The following is a 22394-nucleotide window of genomic DNA, read 5'->3' on the forward strand; positions in this document are numbered from 1 at the left end:
CTCCTCAACCAGCATACCTGGACAGCGAAGGGAGGAGGAGCTGGCTGTCAACAAAGTCGAACTTTGAGATAGGAACTGAAGCTCGGGAAGGCGGGGATAAATTTGCCTCAAGGCCACCGGGCAAGGGAGGGTAAGTACCTGAACTGAAGCAGGAAGAGGAGGAGGCCACAGAGGAAGCGTGGGTCACCCTAGCTCTTGCTGAGCGGGCGGGGCGGGGTCCTGCGCGCAGGTGAGCGGCTGGGCAGGGCGGGGCGCGGCTGCGTTTCGGTGCCGGTGCGCCTCTGAGGCCACTCGCAGACACAGGCCTCAGTTGTGCCCTAGGGAGACTGAGGCGCCCCCGAGTCATGGCCCGCTCGGCCTGCGGGTTCTCAGTCGCACTGCTGGGGGCCCTGCTGCTGGGCACAGCGCGCCTGCTGCGCGGGACAGGTAAGAGCAACCTGTGGCCAGGGAGGTGCTTGGAGGTGGCGCGTGTTCAGGGGTTGCGCGATCCTGAGCTGGTAGCACAGTCGTAGATGGTGGGGCGAGGTCCCCGGGACGACTCGTCCAGTGCTCAGGCCGCGGCACGTGGGAGAGTCCTAGACCTGGGTGAGCTCTGCGGGCCCAGGAACAAATAAGCGCGCGGAACTAGCCTTAGGAGGACGTTCTGAAGGTAGCGCATTGTGCCATGGGGACTTTGCCGAGACTCTTAGGGACACTCGATTAGGGTGTGGGAGAGCTTTCCTCTTTGGGGCCCACTCCACACCTGGGCCAGAGAAGTGAGTGCAAGAAGAGGGTGATTTGACTTCTCACTGAGGAACCTCTTTAAATGTCCGCGCGCGGCTGCTTATCCTGAGGCCTAGGAGCATTATTAACTCAAAAGGTCAGCTTCAAGTGAACAATCACCGGCCGGCAGCAGGCATCTAGCTGCAGAGACCTCACAGGTGCCCCACCTCTTCCCTGGTGGAAGGTTGGAATATAGTTCCATGGAGCCTATGAATTTCGAGTAGTTTGGGTTGGGAGTAGAGGCTGTTCTGATCCCGGAGATCGCTCCTGCAAAGAACCGGAACTGTGGGCCCGAGGAGTAGAATACCGAATTAAACTAGCTTTCTTCAAGTAAGAACTTGATGTGAGGCTCTTTCTCAGACTCGCATAGGTTTAAAAAAAATAGTACTGTCCAAATCATAATTGGGGTCTGTAATATCAATACCTAAGGGGATGTTTGTGTTTGATAGGTAGATAAATTAGCATAAAATAAAGAATAAAATTGAAATGGTGTGGTTAGACTTGGGTGTAAGCCGCAGAAAAACTTCCTGGTTTCTTTTTCCAACATTAGGTGACATATAACTGCATAATAAACAGTAAAACTTAAGACCTCCTTTAAAATCACACACATAGGTACACTGTAGTATGTATTTTGTTGTTGCTAGAGTTTGGTTTCTGTTTTTCTGAGGCAGGGGTCCCCAGGTGTCTCCCAAGCTGACCTTGAAACCACTGAGTTTCATGACTCCCCCACGCACCCCCACCCCATACTCCTGGAATTTATTACAAATGTGGGCCACCGCCTTCTTAGGAGTGAGTTTTCAATCCATTTAAGGGGCAGAGTATGTAGTCCCACTTGTAGAGTGTCTGCCTAGCATGTACAAAGCCCTGGGTTCAATTCCCATCACTTTATAAACTGGTCATGGTGGCTCATACTTGTGATCCTAGCATTCTGGAGTGGAGACAGGAGAGTTGGGAATTCAAGGTCATTGTCAGCCTCATTGTGAGTTCTTTAGAGGCCTGGGATATACGAAATTTTGTCTTAAAAACTTAAGAGTAAAAAAATTAGGGAAGGAATATATGTGTGCGTGAGAGGAGTGGGGAGGGTGTGTCAGCATTCTTGGAGGCAGGTGACACTCTAGGGACTGTTTTGAGGTGTTTCTGACTTTCTGTGGCAATGGTCGAAAACTTCTCCAGTGGTAAGTCAAGTAATCGCTGAAGACAAGACCTGCAGTCTGCTCTGAACTGGTTGCTGTCTGTCTACACCGCGGGAGAAGTAGAGTTTATCTCAGACCAGTAGGCGTGACCTTAGTCTGGGAACATGGATTCTTAAAGCGGTTACATGAACTTCCATAGTCACAGAACAAATGAAAGTTATAAATCAAGGCATTTAGTACATACATTGGTGGGGACATCAAGTAGGTGGGTTAACGGCCAGGGTTGAAGTCCCTGGGCAAGATCTCATATGCGATCTGATGACATGTCTGATGGCTGCTGGGTTCAGAGAAAATGATGTTCTCCTAAGTTAATATAGTCAACGAGTTTTTACCTGATAGTAAGAAAGATGTTAGGTCAGATACAGAGGTGGGTGAAAATGGCTATGAAGGGGACTAAAAGAGTGTTAACTCTCAATCTGCAACGTTCCAACTCTCCACAACTAGAAAGTTCAAAACAGCCTGTCAGTCTGCAGGATTTGCAGCACAGATGTGGGTTTTTTAAAGAGCTTTACCTCACATATCACACATCTTACCTCCCCCCCACCCCACATGGAGGCTGTTTAGTTCCCAGGAGCTCCTGTCTTCCAGGAAGCTCTGAGCCAGCTGAGTTGTGTAAATAACAGGAATTTAACCACTCACTTTCTTCATCTGTGACCTCAGGAGCAGGGCCCCACAAGGTCACATAACAGGTCGACTGAGGAGTGCCTGAGCTCAGGCTCCAAGGAACTGGTGAGGCCTCTGAGTTATTTGTACCAGAGCCCGGCCCGTTGGGTGGGTTAACAGAGCAGGGATGAGCATGGGGTCACTGTAGAAATGAAGAGCAAAGGGAAGCGTGAGATTGGAAGAGGTCCACTTGGTATTCCCACTGGCCCCTCATGGCCAGGAGGGACTGGATTCAAATGATAACCTTTTAAAACACCATGCTGATTGTCCCAGAGTCTTGCCACCATTGTTCTGCCAAAACTGTAACTGACAGAAATTCAAATGAGGACTTTGCTGTTGCCTGGAATGTGTTACTAGCAGGAGGTGGAATCCTACAGCTCTTTGCCACACCCCACAGATTTCCCTAGGGTGAGTCACAGGAGATATTCAGGGCTTCATGTCACCCACAGACTCTCCTCAGAGTTCACCTTTGCTCACAGATAGTGTTTTGTTTCACTTGGGTTTTAAATATTACAAGCTTTTCTAGAATAACTATGATACTTAAAACTTTTTTTGCTTTAGAGCAGGGGAGTGTAGCTCAGTTGGCAGAGCTCTCACCTGGGTTTAATCCCTGGCACTGCACACATGAGACAAGGTGTTGGGTAAGTGTAATCCTGGCTCTGGGACTATTAGGCAGGAGAATCAGGAGTTCGAGGTTATCCTGCATAACAAATTCCAGGTTACATTGGATTACGTGAACAAACACACACAATACAATTTTCGTTCTGATAGGTATTAAGAATTACATGGCACAGGGCAAGAAAAAATGGCTCAGTGAGCTAATAAGGCGTTTGTCACCAAGACAGACTACTTGAGTAGTACAGGACTCACATAATAGTAAAGAGGCTACTCCCCAAGTTATCCTCTGACCTGCATACACACACTTACACAGAGGTACATGCAGGTACATGCACACATGCATATAGAGATACACAAGCACATGTTCACACACAGAGGCACACACAGAGACACATACACACACATACAGAGGCACACACAGAAGTGCACACACAGGTACATGTACATACACATACAGAGGCACATACACAGACACATGCACACACACAGGCACAGGTACATGCACATACACATACAGAGGCACACACACAGACATGCACACACACAGGCACATGTATACATACTCACACAGAGGCACAGAAACATAGGCACATGCACACATATACAGAGGCACACATACAGGCACATGCACACACATATAGAGGCACACAAGCACATGCACATACACTCACGCACAGAGGCACATACACAGGCACATGTACACATACATTCACACGCAGAGACACACGAAGGCACATGCACACACACCCACTCACACACAGAGGCATACACACAGGCACATGCACACCATTCACTTACGGCACAAACCTCAACTCATTTTTGCCCAGCAGTGCTAATGGGCATGAGAAGGATGAGGTCACTTTGAGGCAGTGGAGAGTAGTCAGACCCCTAATGTGGGTACTTGTGGCCGAGAGAAAAGTTCACATCCTTTAATTGTAACTCCAAACTATTAAAATTATCCCCACAATCAAATAATTTCAAGTCATTCCCCACAACCTTGTAATTAGCCCATTGCCTTCCGAAACACTCTAGACAGCCTGACAAGGAGAACTCAGTCTCACCTCATCCCTCTACAACCTTTCTTTGTATTTGGGTCAATAGTCTTGTTTTTGTTTTTAATAAGCTTTAATTGTCAGCATTGCTCTGAGGCCCTGTCTTACAACATCTGATCCAGAGCCACGGTTTGTAGTTTCTAGAATTACTGGCTACTGCTGCTGTTTTCAGAAGCCAAGGCATTCTGAAGCCGCATTTTCTGTGAAAGCCACTTTACTGCTTTGTGCTAGGTGTCTCTACTTAATGACAGTAATCCCTTCCTGAAAGCCAGCCCATCATAGTGAAAACCCTCATACCCTAAGCCTCATCGCTTCATGGTAGGGGCAGTTATAAATCTGCTATTCAGCCATGCAGAACCCCCAACAGGTTCTGAACGTGTAGTGAAACCAGACAGACACTCACATGTAATTAACAAGTAATGTTATTAAGGGTGAAGTCCATAAAGCACTGACTGGAGACTACCAGGCCAGATATGCAGCTTATCACAGATGATTTCTTGGCGTAGGGTAACCCACTTCATCTCCTCTCTGGACACTCAGGGGTCTCTCAGGGCTCCTGACCTTCTCAGTTCCATGGTACATGGAGCACAAGCAGACTCTCGCACATGTTTTTTAAAAGTGTTGTTTAGAGCTATAAACATATGTTTCCAAGATAGACATGGGTCAGAGTAATTTTGATGGGGAAATAGAAGTCATAATGTTTAAACAATTAAAAATGAGGTTTCTTTTTCTCCTGAGAAAACATACACAGGGCACATTGGGTCTTCGAGTTCTGATGCCTCTTCTCAAAGAGGCAGACAGTGCAGAGAGGTGAAGTAACTTGCCTAAGATACCCCACCTGGGCTACAGGGACACCTAAATGGTGCCCGTGACTTTTGGTCAGCTCTGAAGCATTGTCTACATCCCAGAATCTGCCCTTGATTTAAAAAACCAAAACAACAAAAAACCCACACAGGACTTAGTGCTATGCTTTCATTTATTCTCGGAATGTGCTTCTCTCTCTCTCTCTCTCTCTCTCTCTCTCTCTCTCTCTCTCTCTCTCTCTCGTTAAGATTTCTTTTATTTTTATTTTAATTTTATCCTTTTGGTTTTCTGAGACAGAATCTCTCTATATAGCTATTGCTGTCCTAAAACTCACTATGTAGGCCAGGCTGGCCTCAAACACAGAGATCTACCTATCTCTGCCTCCTGGGGGCTAAGATCAAAGGTGTGTGCCATTATCTCCCAGGTGTAGAATTATAGGTGTGACTGATTTGTGAGTTATTCTTGACTACCTTTCCCAGCAGAGCTCCTTTTCTCTATCCCAGAGAGTCTCCTAAGCATGTTAGAAGAGCAGGAACATCTCCAAGTATTTTTTTGAAATAGCATATAATTTATTCCATTTATTCCAAACAGCTTTAAGATCTGTGATGATCCTTGTTGCTATTGGTACTTTAGAAACACCAGGTTGAAGGGCTAGCCTGAAACAAGTCACCATGATGAAAATCTGCAGCTCCCCCATCTCTCCCAGTGCACAGCCTCTGGCCACCTGCCAGTGGGTATACTTGTGTGTGTTGGGTTATTGGTGGTGGTTTTTTGAGATGACATCTCACTATGTATTCTTGCCTGACTTGGATCCTGTGTAGACCAAGCTGGTCTCAAGCTTGTAATGATCTTTCTGATTTTTCCTCCTGAAGAGTGGGATTACAAATGTGCACCACTATACCTGGTTGTGGTGATAGGTTCTTTTTTGTTGTTGTTGTTCATATTCAAGAATTGTAAAACTGTTTAGAAATAAGGTTGGTTCAACCACAGGCCATGTACCTAGTAGTCAGCCCCTGAGATCACAATGGAGATGAAGTTGCTACTGTCACTCATGTTTGACTAACTTGGTAAAGTTTAGTTACATACCATTGATTAAATATATAGTGTCAGTAACCTAGAAGATGGATACAGTGGTACACAATGAGACAGGAACTTGTGTGCTTATTATACATATGTTGCTACTTTGGATTATGCATATGTTGCTACATTAGATTATACATATTGTTGCTACTTTAGAGTGTTTCTTTTCCTGTACATCAGGGTTCCATGTTATACTATTAGTTACTCCTGTTGACCATTGACTTGGTCAAGAACCAGGCCCAGCAATGGCTCTGTGCCTTCTAGGTTTGTTTTGATACATTCAGTGACATTCTCATCACAGCGAAATGGCCAATGTCACATTTACCAGAATGTATCACACCAAATGATGTATGACCACAGGGCAAAATAGGGGCTAGAGAGATCAACCTCATTGGAGCAGGGAAGACATGGCAGCAGGTAGGGAAGGATGGTTACAGGAGCCAGAAAGCTGGCTAAGTGCATAGGAAGGAAAGGGGGGGGGAGACAGAGAGAGAGAGAGAGAGAGAGAGAGAGAGAGAGAGAGAGAGAGAGAGAGAGAGAGAAAACAGGGAGTACGTTCCTCTTTCATAACATCTCATTCTTTCACCGCATTGCCTGGCTATTTGCTTTCTAATTCGCTCCTCCTGGTACACTAACACCCATGCCTGTGTTCCTTCCCCTGGTACACTAACACCCATGCCTGTGTCCTTGTGTGATGACTCTTCTCACTCCTCTAACAGGTGTCTAAAGAGAGTGTTTGAACTCGCCCTTCTCTCCTTCAGATCCGTTGCTCCTTCAGTGTACTTTGTGTCCTTCCTGGCCACGCTGTGTGTTTCTCATTTTTCTGGGCTGTTTCAGGGTACTACTATGTCAAGAAGCTGTGCTCAGGCCTGGGGCTCTAGCAGCTTACAATTTCCAACCATGCACAGTTAGCTTTGAGCTAAGTTTGATGTTTGGGGGAAGCACACCCTGAATGGCTGAAACCCACATCAGCAAATGTGCATCCTGGCTCACGTGTTTCTCTCTCTTTGTGCACCGGGCAGGGGCACACATAAGTTTCCACATATAGTTTGCATTTGTGCACATGGTGGAGGCCAGAGGTCAACCTCAGGTGTCATTCCTTAGGAGTCATCCACCTTGTTTTTTGAGACAGGGTTTCTTACTGACCCGGAACTCAGCAAGTAGACAAAGGTGACTGTCCAGCAAGTCCCAGGAGTCTACACCCACCCCGCCTCCCCAGTGCTAGGATCACAAGCATGTACCATCATGCCTGGCTTGTTTCTTTTTCTTTCTTTCTTTTCTTTGTGTGGGTTCTAGGGAATCAAACTCAGGTTCTCATGCATACAAGGCAAACATTCCCCAAGACGTAGATGTTTATTTCTTGTTCACAGAAAATACAAAACAGAGGCTGTCCTCTAGGCAGGGGTAAGGAGACCCACGGCCCTTATACTTTCTGACCCTCCCATCTTCAGCATATGGCTCTGTGTTCATCTGCTTCTAGCATCAGGAAACATCTATCCACTGCCCAGCTCTCTACATCCTAAGTGCCGGGACCGTGAGAGCCTCTGGGTCTTGGCACATGTGCTCCAGTTGGAGGTTGTGAACAAGGTAGTATAGGTCTAGGCATGAACTACATTGATCTAAACAGACCCTTGGACTATTTATATCTGAAAGTGCAAATATCACCCTATTGCACATGTAGCTCCAGAATAGCTTATACACACTTGGCCCCAAGCCACCATGATATGCATGGGCTGATGGAGCCCTACATTGGAAGGACTTTGGCCATATGGAATAGGCAAGCCCTTGACTCCTGCGCAAATTGGCCTAACAGACAGAATGGGGAGCTGCTCTTTCATAGTCTGACAGCCTCTGCGCATGCTGGAAGTCTTTCCTGTTGGAGACTCCAAGAGGACAGAGATGGCCACAGAAATGATCTTGGGGAGGGTCCTGTCTGAGTCAACAGGCCATCTGCTCTCCATGGTCCAGCTGACAAGCCTAGTTTATCATCACAGAGGATACTTATGTCCAGCTTTCCTCACTATGGTATTTGGTTCCAGGTCTTGCTTACTGCTATAGTCCCCATATCCTTAGACAATGTCCCACATGGTGGCAAAGCCCCATCTCTCTTTCTGGAAACAATCTTGATCAGCAGTTGGAGTTGGAGATGTAAACAGATGTCTCTTCACCCAGACAGTACATCAGTGATAGACTAAAGATTTGATTCCGCTCAAGTCTAGTTCAGTGGGCCAGTGAGTTTATTTGGGTTATGTACTGACCGGTTTTGTGTGTCAATTTGACACAGGCTGGAGTTATCACAGAGAAAGGAGCTTCAGTTGGGAAAGTGCCTCCATGAGATCCAGCTGTGGAGCATTTTCTCAATTAGTGATCAAGGGGGGAGGGCCCTTTGTGGGTGGTACCATCTCTGGGCTGGTATTCTTGGGTTCTATAAGAGAGCAGGCTGAGCAAGCCAGGGGAAGCAAGCCAGTAAGGAACATCCCTCCATGGCCTCTGCATCAGCTCCTGCTTCCTAACCTGCTTGAGTTCCAGTCCTGACTTCCTTTTGTGATGAACAGCAATGCAGAAGTGTAAGCTGAATAAACCCTTTCCTCCCCAACTTGCTTCTTGGTCATGATGTTTGTGCAGGAATAGAAACCCTGACTACGACAGGTCACTTACAGGAGCCTGAGTGAGGCAGGCGGGTGCATCATTGGGAAGCCCACTCCAGCATAGGAAACGGCTCAAGAAAGCTGCATCTCTGATGTTCCCTGTACAAGTTGCAGGAAAACCAAAGAGTTCCTCTCAGCAGTGCTCACTGCTTTATAACCTTGGGGCAGGAACTGGTGAAGGTTGCACCTTTCAGGTTTTCGGGAGCCTAGTAAGATTCCTGGGTCTTCACTCCAGGGCAAAAGGTCTCATCTACACAGAAAACTGAGCAACACTGGCTTCAGATCATGACACCACTGCTTATGAACTAGGTCAGCTGGGCAGGTTACTTAAACCTAAGACTGACCTGAGGGACAAAACAGAAATAGCCAGACCTGGAAGCTGGCCAAGGTCCCATTGGGAGGGTGTGTATAAGTCACTCCCCTGCTGACCTAGAGCAGGTCCCTCCATTGCTCAGAACTGTGACAGCTCAGGTCATCTTAACCAGTTCGCCATTGGAGAATCAACTTATAACACGTGCTTCAGAAGGCCACTGGGGCTCATGTTGGGTGCATATGAGGGCTCCCAGAGGAAATTCCTAGAAGTGAACTTGCTGAATTAGAGGCCCTAAGCTGTTCTGCATGACACACAGAGAACACATTCTTAAACATTGTTTAAGCAAGTGTCTACTCACACACGAATTTCCTGTTAGCCAGCTGACTGGTCAGACAGGTTCTGAATAGCTCAGTCAGCACACTCAGCTGGAATACCCCCACAAATCTCCCAGGTCCGCAGCTTTCCCCATGACCAAGTGCTACAGACCCAGGCTGGGCTAAGCAAGCTGCATGTGAAACCAGAGCTGGCTGGCCCTTGGAGCCCTGGCCTTTAATCCCTCCCTGGTGAGAGATGAAGTGTTAGTCCAGAACAGGCCTGGAATGCTTGCTGACAGTCTTATCAGACGCCTCAGCCTTTGGGTTAAATTTCAGGAGCAAGCTCTTATTTTGCCAGAACAAGAAGACATGATTTATATAGTAAGCAGTACTTGGGTCATCTTGCAGAAGCCAGCCACAGGGGCTGGCAATGTAGCTCAGTGGCAGAGCCTCTTGATTAGCATGCATGAAGACCTGGGTTCTAGCCTTGGGTTTTTGTGGTGCATACCTGTAGCTGAGGTTGGTCTCAAACCCTGAACTGATCCTCCTACCTCTACCTCCCAAATGCTAAGGTTATCGACATGTGCCGCCATGCCTGCTTTATGCAGTGTGAACACTGAACTTTTGTTCATGCTGCATCCCCACCTCCTTTAGCTGGGTCTTGAATTAACATCTAGAATGAGGCCTGTGCCCTGTTCCAGTAGGGAAGCTGGGGGAAGTGTACCCCAGTGGAACCTTCCAACTCTAAGTAAGCATCTTACTCTTGGCTAGTGCCTGGAGATTAGAAACAGCCTGCAGGTCTAGTATCAGACGGCGAGCAGCTGGGTTCTGCTATATCTGCTGCAGTACCAGGTAGCCTTTGAAAGAATGAGGAGACATATAAACTGCCATGGAGGGATGCCCAGGCAGGAGACACAGGTCCCGAACAGCAGCTGTGACAGGCAACCTCTAGCAACAAAAAGTAAATGCAGGTGGTACAGGTGAACATGCGGCCGGAGACCGGCTCAGGAAGACCACGCCTGCCTGATCACCTCTGGGAAAAGAAGCAGATAGGGGAATAAGAGAAAGTTGTTTGGTTGACCAAGCCTTCCACTTAACTTTATGCCTTATGTTTTATTTATCTAATTGTAAAAGGTGCTTTAAAAAAAATTTCTACTGAGGCATAAGGCATAAAATTCACCCATCTCAATGGCTTAGTGTCCATGTGCTACTGAGTGTGAGTTATATTAAAAAATCTCAGGAGAAAGTTCTTCCTGACCCCTTTACAATCAATTCCTGTCTGGTAGCCACTGATTTGTCTTCTATTACCAGAGTTTTGCCTTTAATACAACACCAATAAATAAATAAATAAATAAATAAATAAATAAAGGAGTTTCAAGTAGCCACCAAGGCTGCTATCAAATTTACTATGGCCAAGGTTGGCCTTGAACTCCTTCCTTTACCTTCCATGTGCTGAGATTACAGGTGTGAGCTACCATACCCAGATAAAATATTTTTAAATTTAAAAGAAAAAAATTCAAAGCTAGCAGTTAGTAGATTTGTTACATTAAAATGAATTTCTGGAGTATAGCCTTATCCTTAGAAAAGTCTGAGATTCTTTTCTGCAAGACTTTGTTTGTAGTGGATAGGTGTAGACACAAAGGGAAGGCAGGTAGATCTCTGTGAGTTCAAAGCCAGCTTGGTCTACCCACTGAGTGCCAGGTAAGCCAGGGCTACATAGAGAGACCTTGTCTCAAAAATTAATTAATTAATTAATTAATTAATTAATTAAAATTTAGGTGTGCAGCCCAGTATGGTGTTACAAGTGTCCAGTGTGGTGAGTACAAGAAAAGATACTGGCTTAAGAGTAAGAGTAATCGGGCAGAGAGATGGCTCAGCAGTTAAGAGCATGCAGCACTCATTTAGATGACCTGAATTCAATTCCCATTCCCAGCACCCACATCAGGCAGATTACAACTGCCCAAAACCATCTCCTAAGGACACGATACCGTCTCCTGAACTGTGTACTCATATGCACATGTCTGTACACACACACACACACACACACACACACACGCACACGCACACGCACACGCGCACACACACACGCACTTGCATATAATGCATAATTTTTTAAAATCAAAATAAATTTTCTTTTAAAAAGGCTTACAAGACATTCCGATGCCTGAGGCCTACAGGAAACTATTAATAAAACCCTGAGACTAACCATTGAATAGCTCTGTTGTTAATCACCTGGAGTCCTAAAGTGTTCTGATGTTTAAAAGGCTATCTTCTAGTTCTGGTGACTAGATACATATAAGTAGATCAAGTTCAGGGTCAGCTTGAGCTGATCACAAGACTGTGTTTCAGGAAAACATGAGAGAGAGAGAAGAAAAAAACAGGGGAGCAAGAAACCCAGAAGCTACCGGGCAGTGGTGGTGCACACCTTTGATCCCAGCACTTGGGAGGCAGAGGCAGGTGGATTTTTGAGTTTGAGGCCAGCCTGGTCTACAGAGTGAGTTCCAGGACACCCAGGGCTATACAGAGAAACCCTGTCTTGAAAATACAAACAAAAAAAGAAAAAGAAACCCAGAAGCCTTTAAACACCTAAGCAGGTGGGGAAGAGGCCTGGCAGGCTGCTGACCCGTGTCAAACAACCAATGAGCTGACTGTTAGAGGCACCTTCTGGCTCTTCCTGGTTGACGCTGTAGTTTCTATCAACTTTCATGACCCACACTGAGAGGTGTGACAGAGTGAATCTTCCTAACATGTCGTGGACTGTCTGAGATGACTTGAAGTAGACCTGTAGTCATGTAGCCTGTCATTATCAGTGTGGACAGAGGTCAGAGACTCTGCTGTGTGTTGTTTAACCTCCAGTCCCTGTGTTACTGCTGATATCACAAAGCTTTTTAAGTTCAGTTATCTCCCCTGATCTCTCTTCTTCACCTGGTGTGGGTTGAGTCCATCTGGAGTTTTGAGGAGTCTGAGAGGTTTGTCCTGCTGTCTCCAAACCACCCCTGGTTTAGAGAATCTGTGATCCCAGAATAATGTGGGAGTGATCAAGGCAGGGTGACTAGTATGGCTTGTAAGATCTAGTTTGATTCCCACCTAATTAACAAGGGGTTTCATGGTCCAGATACCCAGGATAGATGGGGGTCTCTAATCTGGGAAGAAGCATTTCCTACCAGACCACACTAGAAGCCTGATGAAATATTTATCATCCCATCATCTCATCTTAAATACAAGGAGGGAGGGAAGGATGGGGGGTGGGGAGAAAGAGAGAGAGAGAGAGAGAGAGAGAGAGAGAGAGAGAGAGAGAGAGAGAGAGAGAGAGAGAGACTAGGAATGAATATGAGTATCTATGGGTGTTGGCTGGGGAATTCTCCTATTCTCAGAAATGTTTCATTCTGCCTTGGCTTACCATGTGAGTGGGAACAAACCATTCTCACCAGAAAGTTTCTGGCTGTGTATGAAATTCCTAGGGCAGAATTAGATCTGTGAGTACTCATTCAGCATGCCCTGGGCTCCAGTATCGTTCCTCTGGTGTTAACCTGGCCTTGCCTCTTCTTAGTCATAGAAACTTGGGTGACTTCCTTAACTTGTCTGAACCTCAGTCCTCATCTGTAGACTGGAGACTGGTGGTAGAGCCACTTCCTCCCAGAGCAGGTCCTGTTAGAACGGGTCATGCTGGTGGTAACCCCAGCCTCTTGGCAGCAGCCAATAATTCTATTAGCTTCCTAAGAATAGCAGCCATAGCCCTTCTCTGGGCAGCTTGGCAGCATGGAGAGAACATTTTATTTGTGGTCCCTGAGTAGGGAAGGTAGGCGGGTCTGTCATGAGGTCATGTCTCTGGATCACATGAGTCGATGGGTATGGGAAAGCCTTTACAGACAGTGAACAGGGCTGGCATAATGAGAGGCTTCCTGTGTGCTTGTGCAGCCTCAGAGGACAATGTGCTAGGAGTTTGTCCCGAAGGTGCTATCTGGGCCTCAACCAGGCCCTGCCATGATAATCAGGGTTCGGGGCTCAGCACGTTGTGACTCTGGACTGTACCAGACACCACTCTGTAATACCCATCACTGACACTGGCAGTGAGAAGTCCAATTGTTGATACTATCTACAGTAAACGTGGTGAATGTTGATAGAATCCCCAAACCCTCCTAAGTAAGTGCTGTGTAGATATATAACTCATTCAGGCTCAGCATGAGTCCCTTTTTATCCCTAAGCAGTTTGCCCAAGCAAACACAGCCAGCAAGAGAGACAACAACCCCATTCTTTTTTTTCTTTCTTTCTTTCTTTTTTTCCAAGACACGGCTTCTCTGTGTAGCCCTGGCTGTCCTGGAACTCACTCTATAGACCAGGCTGGCCTCGAACTCAGAAATCCGCCTGCATCTACCTCCCAAGTGCTAGGATCAAAGGTGTGTGCCACCACTGCCTGGCTTCTTTTTTTCTTTCTTGTGTTTTCTTTCTTTCTTTCTTGTGTTTGTTTTCTCTTCTTTCTTTCTTTCTTTCTTTCTTTCTTTCTTTCTTTCTTTCTTTCTTTCTTTCTTTCTTTCTTTCTTTCTTTCTTTCTTTCTTTCTTTCTTCAGACACACCAGAAGAGGGTATCAGATCCCTTTACAGATGGTTGTGAGCCACCATGTGATTGCTGGGAATTGAACTCAGGACCTCTGGAAGAGCAGTCAGTGCTCTTAACCTCTGAGCCATCTCTCCCAATTCTAAATGTACTCTGTTCACCCCAAAACACATCTGTGAAGATTTTCTGGTCCCAACAAGTGAAGCCCATGTACCCACAGACCACTGATGGCTAACCCCCAGTATCTTCAGATAGTTGGTGGCCTCAGGTTACTGACTTTGATGGGGTCTGATAGCTAAGGCCACACTAGATCATTCCTTGGTGCTCTGTGTGTGTGTGTGTGTGTGTGTGTGTGTGTGTGTGTGTGTAGTTGAGTAGTTGAGAGAAGTCACCGATATTGTGTGAGTGTTCCCTTGTGATGGACCCTATTGGTGCTACTCCCTGAGCCCCCCTAGTAAGGCACCCCACTCTCTGAACAAGCTATCAGATAATGAAGTGTGGTTTTGCAAACTCAGTTCTAGAAGCAAATCACTCATTTACCTCATATCCAACCAAGAAACTTGGACTGAAGCATGGAAGCAGACAACACTAACTGGTGATCCCATCGAGAAAAGCAGATGGTCCACAATGTGGTGTCTTTTAAGAGGGCAGCAGCATCAGCCTCCCATGAACTGGCTTTGGACTCTGACTCCCACGACTGATCAGCCTTGCTGATTCACACTTAACACCCCATTTGTGTTTCTCCCTTGACATTCTGCGTATTCCTCCAGGGCACCATGTCTGAGAGTAGTAAGGCCTAGCCTTTTCCCTTTAGATGGAGTAAGCGAATGTGGGCGGAGCCCCAGAGGAAACCATGCCAAGTGCCAAGTGCCAACCGTGAAGGGAATTAGCTCTGACACATCTAAAAGTGTTTAAATTGTATGCGTGTCAGTATTAGAAACTGTTCCACGAATACGGGAGGAAATGACTCCTTGGCATTTAAGTCCCTGCTGTGGAGAATTACATAAAACGGGACCGTGGGGGAGAAGAAACAATAGGGGCGACTGTGAAGTGTCTGGGGCGCGTGAATAATGAAAAGGTTAATGAGAATAAAGAGTGCTGGTTAGAAACATCGGAAATTCCCACCTGGGAGGCACAGACGAGGTGGGATGAGTGAGGATTCCCTAATAAGGGGCAGTAGAGCAGCGGGGAGCTAAAGGGAGCCGTGACTGGGAGCTGAGCTGGGCCTCAGAAGCTTTCCTGGGGGCCCCACACCTGGGCGTCCATGTTTCCAAGAAGGTTGTCTTGGCTTTCTTTCAGCCCAGAGGACTTCAAAATTACACCGGTATTGGGAGTGTTTCCTGCATCTCTCTGGATCGAGGTCCCAAACCTTTTGAACTTTCCACCGATGAAGTATAAAACTCCCGTAGAGATAAAAGAAATGCAGAAGAAGAAAAGTCTCTTTCCTCTCCTCCCAACTTTGGCACCTTCATGAAGGGCTCTAGTGTGCCAGGTCCAATAGAGAAGTGGGCGGGAAAGGCTGACATTTTACTTCCAAAATGTTGGATTTTCCAATTTCCAAATGATAAATGGTTGATTGGGTATGGGGAAAAACGGTGTGAACAAAATGTCCTCAAATCCCAAGTTTCTGTGATTGAATGAGCTTCTGATAGTATGCAAGCAGTACCGTTCCCATGATACCTCACTATGCCAAAGTAATGGCCCGCAAACCATGATCCTTCACTATGGTGAAGTAATGGCCTCCAGAGCATTGGACTGGGATAGGAGCCCCCCAGGGGGAATCCTGGCCGCCTCTTTAGCTCTCTGCCATTCCTGTTGCCTTACAGATCGTTCAGAACTAAGGGAGCAGATACACATGACAGCCATGTAAGTCCTTGATTGTGTCCCTGGAGAACAGCCTGTGAATTAAACCCCGCCTTCTACTGCAAATGTGGCTGGGAACTGTCCAGGCGGAACACAAGTTCGTAGCTCAGTATTTCCTTTGGAAGCTGAATAGGACCACGAGGATCTAATGGTCTGGGTCAGTGAAAGATAATGTATTGGTTATCTTTACCACTGCTGTGTCTAAAACACCAATCCCAGAGGGCTCAGTCCATGGTTGCTTGGCTTGTGTATTTGGACAAAACATCACAGCAGAAGGAGGATGGGCTGAGGGGCTTCTTCATTTCATGATGGATAGGAAGGGGCCAGGGATGAGACACTCCCATTTCTTCCAGACATGTTCTACTCCCTAGGGTTTCCAAAAACTTCCAAAATAGTCAGGGGCCAAGCCACAAGGGCCTTTGGGAACGTTTCATATTCAAATTGTAACAAAGACAGAGTGGCTGGGTAGTAGAATGCACCAGAGTGGAACTCAGTTGGGTGGTGGTCTGTTGGAATCAGATCATAAGGAATGTATGTGAAAATCTGGGTTGTTTACACCCGAACTAGAGTGTATGTCCACAGCAGCAGTAGCAGCTATGCTTTGAGAAGGGAGACCTGCTATGCTCACTAGTTAGATGGGAGTAATTGGCTTTGCACATAGAAAATAAATAAATAATTAAAAGTGAACCCCAAAGTGCTAAAAAACAAAAACAAACAAACTTCCAGGGGCAGGGCTGGGGTTCAGTAGTTAAGAGCATTCACTGGTTGTCCTTGAGGACCCAGGTTCAATTCCCAACAGCCGCGTGGCAACTTTCAACTGTCTCTAACTCAAGGTTCAGAGTGTATGTGATGCCTTCTTGTGGCTTCTCCGGAACATACATGGTGCTGATATACACACATGGTGTGCAGACACACAAACGGGCAAAACACCCATCTTCCAGTACAAATGAACAGATCTTAATGTCAGGCTCTCCAAAGCTGTGGATATTGTTATTTTTAAAATTAGACTATTAGTTCCCTTGGTACAGGGACTCTGGATATTCCTGTTAATTAATTAATTAGTTAGTTAATTTAAAAAATGCTTTCTGTATAGCCTTGGTCGATCTGAACTTGCTATGCAGACCAGGCTGGCCTTGAACTCACAGAGATCATATTGCCTCTACCCCCCCCCCCTCTCCAAGTACTGGGATTATAGATGTGTGCCACCATGACTGGCTTGTCAGTAAATTATTTGCACCAAATGTGGTTCTTGGAATATGTTACAAACCCAGAAAATGTCTGTTGAATAAATATCTGATTTCAAAGATTCTAAAAAGTCTAAATTTCTAAAAGATAATTTGCCAATATTACCTGGCTTACTTGCAGATAGGAGCTACCTGAGAGCAGGATTTTGAGTGAGCTTTTCTCTAAATCTAAAGAGATCCGAAATGTTTAAACGCACCTTGAGAGAAGATAGCGTCCACAAAACATTAAAGTATATTTTAGATGTATTTATGACTTTTTATGAATGCTTTTTAAAAATGCATTAGGTTGTAACATAAAATGCTATATCTGGAGTACAGAGTGATGGGTATTGGTACACATACAACACAGGCCATCACCACCAGAGTTGAGACCTGCAGCAGCCTCCTGGTACCCTCCCTCTCTGCTCCAGTTGCACAACTGTCAGTCTAGCTGCCTTGTACCTGACAATTAAAATGATGCTAATTAGCAGTAATAGTAATTTTCAATTATGGTTTGGCTAAAAGGTGAAAAAACAGAAGTATTAATGAAGGAAATTGGTACTTTCACAGCCTGCTTGCCCTTGAGGTTGAATTGGCCTGACTTGGCTACCCAGGGTTGGAGGCTGTTGTGAAGGGTGGGGCCTAGAGAGAGGAGGTACTGCAGGCTTTAATCGTAGAAACAACACAAGGGTTGTATGCACAGCTCAGATACAAAACTGACCACCACAATTCTTAATGTCACTCTCAGCTCCATCTGATGTTTTAAAAAGTTCCTCGGTCTTTGAGTCTGTCTTGGGAGGTTCAAATGTCATGCTATTTCAGGACAAAGCATTTGAGGGAACCCATTTCTGTTTCAGAAAACATCTCTGCCCCCTGCCCTGCCCCGTGTGTGTGTGTGTGTGTGTGTGTGTGTGTGTGTGTGTGTGTGTGTACATGCATGCTCACACCCCTGGTTACCTCCAGAGAAGATTTATTAGCCGGCACTAAAGTGAGGGAGTAGTCAGATATTTGAGAGCAATTAAATGCAGGAAAAGACAAGGCTCTGGGAGCAATACCTTTACATAGAACTGTTTGGGGCTTGAAGTTTTCTGTGTCCTGTGGCCGCCTGGCGTCATCTGGGTCCTGAGGCTGAGCAAGATGGTACGTTCCGCTGTCCTCCTGTAGGCGCCTTCCTGCTGGTTATAAGAGGAGGCAACTTGGGCAGATGGAAGGGTGTTCCCAGGCTGGAGATAGAGAGCCCAGGAGAACAGGGTGGACAGGAGGATCACTGCAGAAGGTTGGCCAGAGAATGCTGCTGTATACGAATGGGACTCTATTGGTTACTTTTCTAATAACTGTGACCAAATATATGACATGAAGTATTCTGAGGGAGGAAGAGTATTTCTGAGATTACAGTTGAAGAAGAGAGATAGAGCCCATGGTGTCAGGCAGGACAGCAACAGCACAAAGTAGCTGGTTACATTGATCCCCTACCTCAGCCTCCTGAGGAGTGAGATGATTAGCCTGTACCACCAGCCTAGGCCAGTATGCTTTACCTCTAATTTTAGCAAAAGTCCTCCTGTCCCCTGTGGTACAATTGTCTGCTTGTAAAGCATCTGCGGCAAGAGGCAGCAGCAGCAGCCACAGCTCTTTGCAAATAAGTGTCTCTGTAGACACATGACATCTGTGTGGTGTCATGTGCGTTATGTCTGATTCCCCGCCCCACCCTTACCCCTGTCACAAAGAAAGAGGGAGGGCAATGCCTCTGCTTGTCACCAATGCTGTTTATAGAGAGGCTCTGAAGACACACTGCCCAGGAGGTCATCAGTGTGGTAAGAGTATCTTTTATTTTCTTATTAAAGTTAACAGCCCAAACAAGAGACGGTATCCCTACTCCATACTCTCCCCCTTCCCAGGCCAGGGGACCACAGCAATTTCCTGCTCTTATCTCTTGCTCATATCATTCTCTTCTTTCTTTCAGAAGCATCTGAGATTCTTCTGCCCGTCGGAAGCGGTGTTACGGTGCACATGAAGCTGGTGAGTCCAGCCCTTCCTGTGAAACCCTGCTACATCGTCATGTCTAGACAGCATGTGACCGAGTTGATTATCAGTCCTGGAGAAAGGAAATCTTTTACCTTTAGCTGCAGCAATCCGGAGAAGCACTTTGTCTTGAAGATTGAGAAGAATATTGGTGAGTTAGCTCTCATGGGATGCTGTGTGAGTCTCAGTCCCTGCTGCTCTTCCACAGGTGTACCAGGCTATGGTGCTGGAGAAGAGTCCATTCTAAAGTCTCAGCTCCCTAAGCTGGCTCTAACATGGCCAGTCATACATAGGCCCATGTGCTTCCCAGAGAACCCAGGCAGACTTCTCCCTCCCTCCCCCCCTCTCTCCCCATCCCCTTTCTCCTCTCTCTCCCTACCCCCCCCTTTCTCTCTCTCTCTCTTTCTCTCTCTCTCCCTGGTTTTTTTGAGACAAACTCTTTTTTTTTTTTTTTTTTTTTTGGTTTTTTAGATTTGTTTTTTTCAAGACAGGGTTTCTCTGTATAGCCCCTGCTGTCCTGGAACTCACTCTGTAGACCAGGCTGGCCTCGAACTCAGAGATCTGCTTGCCTCTGCCTCCCAGAGTGCTGGGGGGCATGCAAGACAAGCTCTTTCTACATATACTTAGCTGTCCTGGAGCTCACTATGTAGATCAGGTTGGCCTGGAATCAAAGAGATCCAGCTGCCTTTGCCTTCCAAGTGCTAGGATTAAAGGTGTGCTTTAGTCTTTGTTCGTAACAATTTGACCACACAGTCTCTTCACAGAGCTCAGGAGATACCTATAAACTACAGATCTGTAGGTCTATAAGGCTCTAGTTCATGTGCTCAAAAGAGCTAAAAAAATCAAGGTTCACACCATAGGACTTTTTTTGCTGTTCAGAGACACAGTCTCGGAAGCTGGGTAATTTACAAAGACCAGATGTGTATTCCCTGATAGTCCTAGAGGCAAGGAGCTCAGGGTAAAGGCACAAGAGGTGACATCCTTTCAATCTGAACCTCTCTGTAAATGCACCAATGCCATGTAACTTGTACCTTGTAACTTAATTACCCAGAGATGCACCATCTCTCAATGTTGCTATGCTGGGAATTAGGTTTTTCATCTGTGGACCTTAGAAAGGATACAAATGTTCAGATCACAGTGGAATGGAAGTCAGAGAATTAGAAGAAGGTCAAGGGGGTAAGTGTGGTACCCTGGGCCACACTCCTGTTCATCTCTACCCCTTTTGTTGTTGTCATTTTAAAAGCATGTGTTACTTTGTAACCAAATAAGCCCATAAAAGGACTTTAGTTTTGATAGTGGTCACCAAGGAGCCATCTTGGTCCTTCAGCACTAGCATGTCTGAATCCCTTGATGGACAGTGAAAAATGCAGGCTTCCACAGGGTCAAGGTGGTAAGAAAGTATCAGTTCTACAAATAATAGCTACAGACCTGGGGTTGGATCTAGTGGTCCGCTGCCCCTTGTTGCCTTTCCCCACAGACATCTGGAAGCTTTGAACGGAATTTGACATTAGTTCTCATTCTAGAGCGGGTCCATGAAAATGTATGAAAGTAGAGTTCTGCTGAGGAAAATGACCTATGAATCACTTCTGAGTGGCATGTCCCTCTCTGGAAAGGAAGTGTCTGACATTCTTAAGTTTTTTGCGCCAGGCAGAATGCAGGAGATTTATAGTCATGCCTGTCAGTGAACCCCTTACATCTCTGCATTCATCCTAAAACCTAAAGCTTTTAGTGACAAAGGACAGTTGCACTCCCCTGCACTTCCCTGTTCCAGTGTTGAGTGTAGCAACAAAACTGAGGGTTGAGACAAGGTTCTTAACTGAGTTCTTGGTATAGAATCAAACCAGAAACCGTTGAGTAGCCCAAGCTATGGATAAGTCTAAGGCACCAGATCTCAGGAGCTGTGCCTTGGTAGGGACAGAGATCCCACAGTGGACTGTGGAAAACGAGTAGATGACCAGCAACACACTACACACACACACACACACACACAGTGATGTTTGTATGAGGTCCTAAAATAGCTATGATCTTCATTGATACACAAGTCTAATTTTAGCCCCATTAATCACCACTTTATCTGACCCTATTTCATTGGGTTGACTGTGTAGCGCCCTGACATGAATGCAAGCTGACCACAGACAGCCCGGCTTCAGTGCTGAGTCAGCTGCATCTGCAAGTGGCCAAGTGAACTCTAGGGCTGCTTTGCAATAATGAGAGGTTTGATACAGATGATCTCAGAGGTCTTAGGCTGCTCTTGATTTCTCCTAATTCTATTTTGAGTTTTGTGTGTGTGTGTGTGTGTGTGTGTACAGCCATATCCATGCCCATGCATGTGAAAACCAGAGATGAATGTCCAATGTCTGTCTTCCTCTACTGTTATCCACTGTAGTGGCTAGCTCTCTGAACTAGGAACTCACTAATTAGCTGGGTTGGTTGGCCATCAAGTCAGCTCTGTGACTACAGGCATGCGTTGCCCCACCCAGGTTTTGAGTGTGTGTAAGATATATATATATATATATATATATATATATATATATATATATGCACATACACAGACCTAAGCATGCACATGCAGAAGCCAGAACCAAACACTGGGTGTCTTCCTTTATTGATCTCAATGCCTTGAGACAAAATCTCTCACTGGCTTTTAGAAACTTGAGTCCATTTGTCTCTCTGTCCCTCAATGCTGGGGTTACAGGAATGTATTGCCATGCCTAGTTTTACTTATTTTTCCCACTTTTGTTTTTTTGAGACAGGGCTTCTCTGTGTAGCCCTGGCTATTTGGAATTCACTCTGTAGAAAGAATTCAAAGATCCACTTGCCTCTGCCTCCCAAGTGCTAGGATTAAAGGTGTGTGCCACCATTGCCCAGGTGCCATGCCCACCCTTTTATGGGGGTGATTTGAATTCGGGTCCTCATGCTCACAAAACAAGCATTTTCCTGAGCCCCATCAATAGCACTTCCCAACACCCAAGTGGAGCCCAAGTGAGGACCTACAGGTTCTTTTACAGCACCAAAGGCCACTGTACCTCCGCATCCTCTATGTACAACACAAAGACCCCGGAAGTTTTTTCTTCTGCTTTCTTTTATTTCAGTCTTCCCTGAATCCTCCTTGATAGTAACAGTCCTGTCTTTTTAAAAGGCATAGGAAACACACTATATCAAAGGATATAATTGGTTACTAGCTTTAAGATGATTTCTCTGCAGTGCTAATGGAGTCAAGAGAGCCTCAGAGCAGGAAGCTCACTGCTTTGGGAATCAGGTGATCATGCCCAGTAAGTCAGTGAGAT

At 46.0% G+C, this 22394-nt stretch overlaps 1 protein-coding gene across 1 annotated transcript in view; it reads left to right on the plus strand.

Annotated features, from left to right (window-relative positions):
* The first annotated feature begins 344 nt into the window (after positions 1-344).
* Cdcp1 (CUB domain containing protein 1) overlaps positions 345-22394 on the plus strand; it is a 38191-nt gene continuing 16141 nt past the window's right edge. Inside the window, exons 1-2 of the mRNA XM_052189209.1 lie at positions 345-426; positions 19049-19258. Of these exons, the coding sequence (XP_052045169.1) occupies positions 345-426; positions 19049-19258 (292 nt within the window). The remainder of the gene's footprint in view (positions 427-19048; positions 19259-22394) is intronic.

Source organism: Apodemus sylvaticus, chromosome 7 (assembly GCF_947179515.1).
Source record: "Apodemus sylvaticus chromosome 7, mApoSyl1.1, whole genome shotgun sequence".
NCBI classification, from domain to species: Eukaryota; Metazoa; Chordata; class Mammalia; order Rodentia; family Muridae; genus Apodemus; species Apodemus sylvaticus.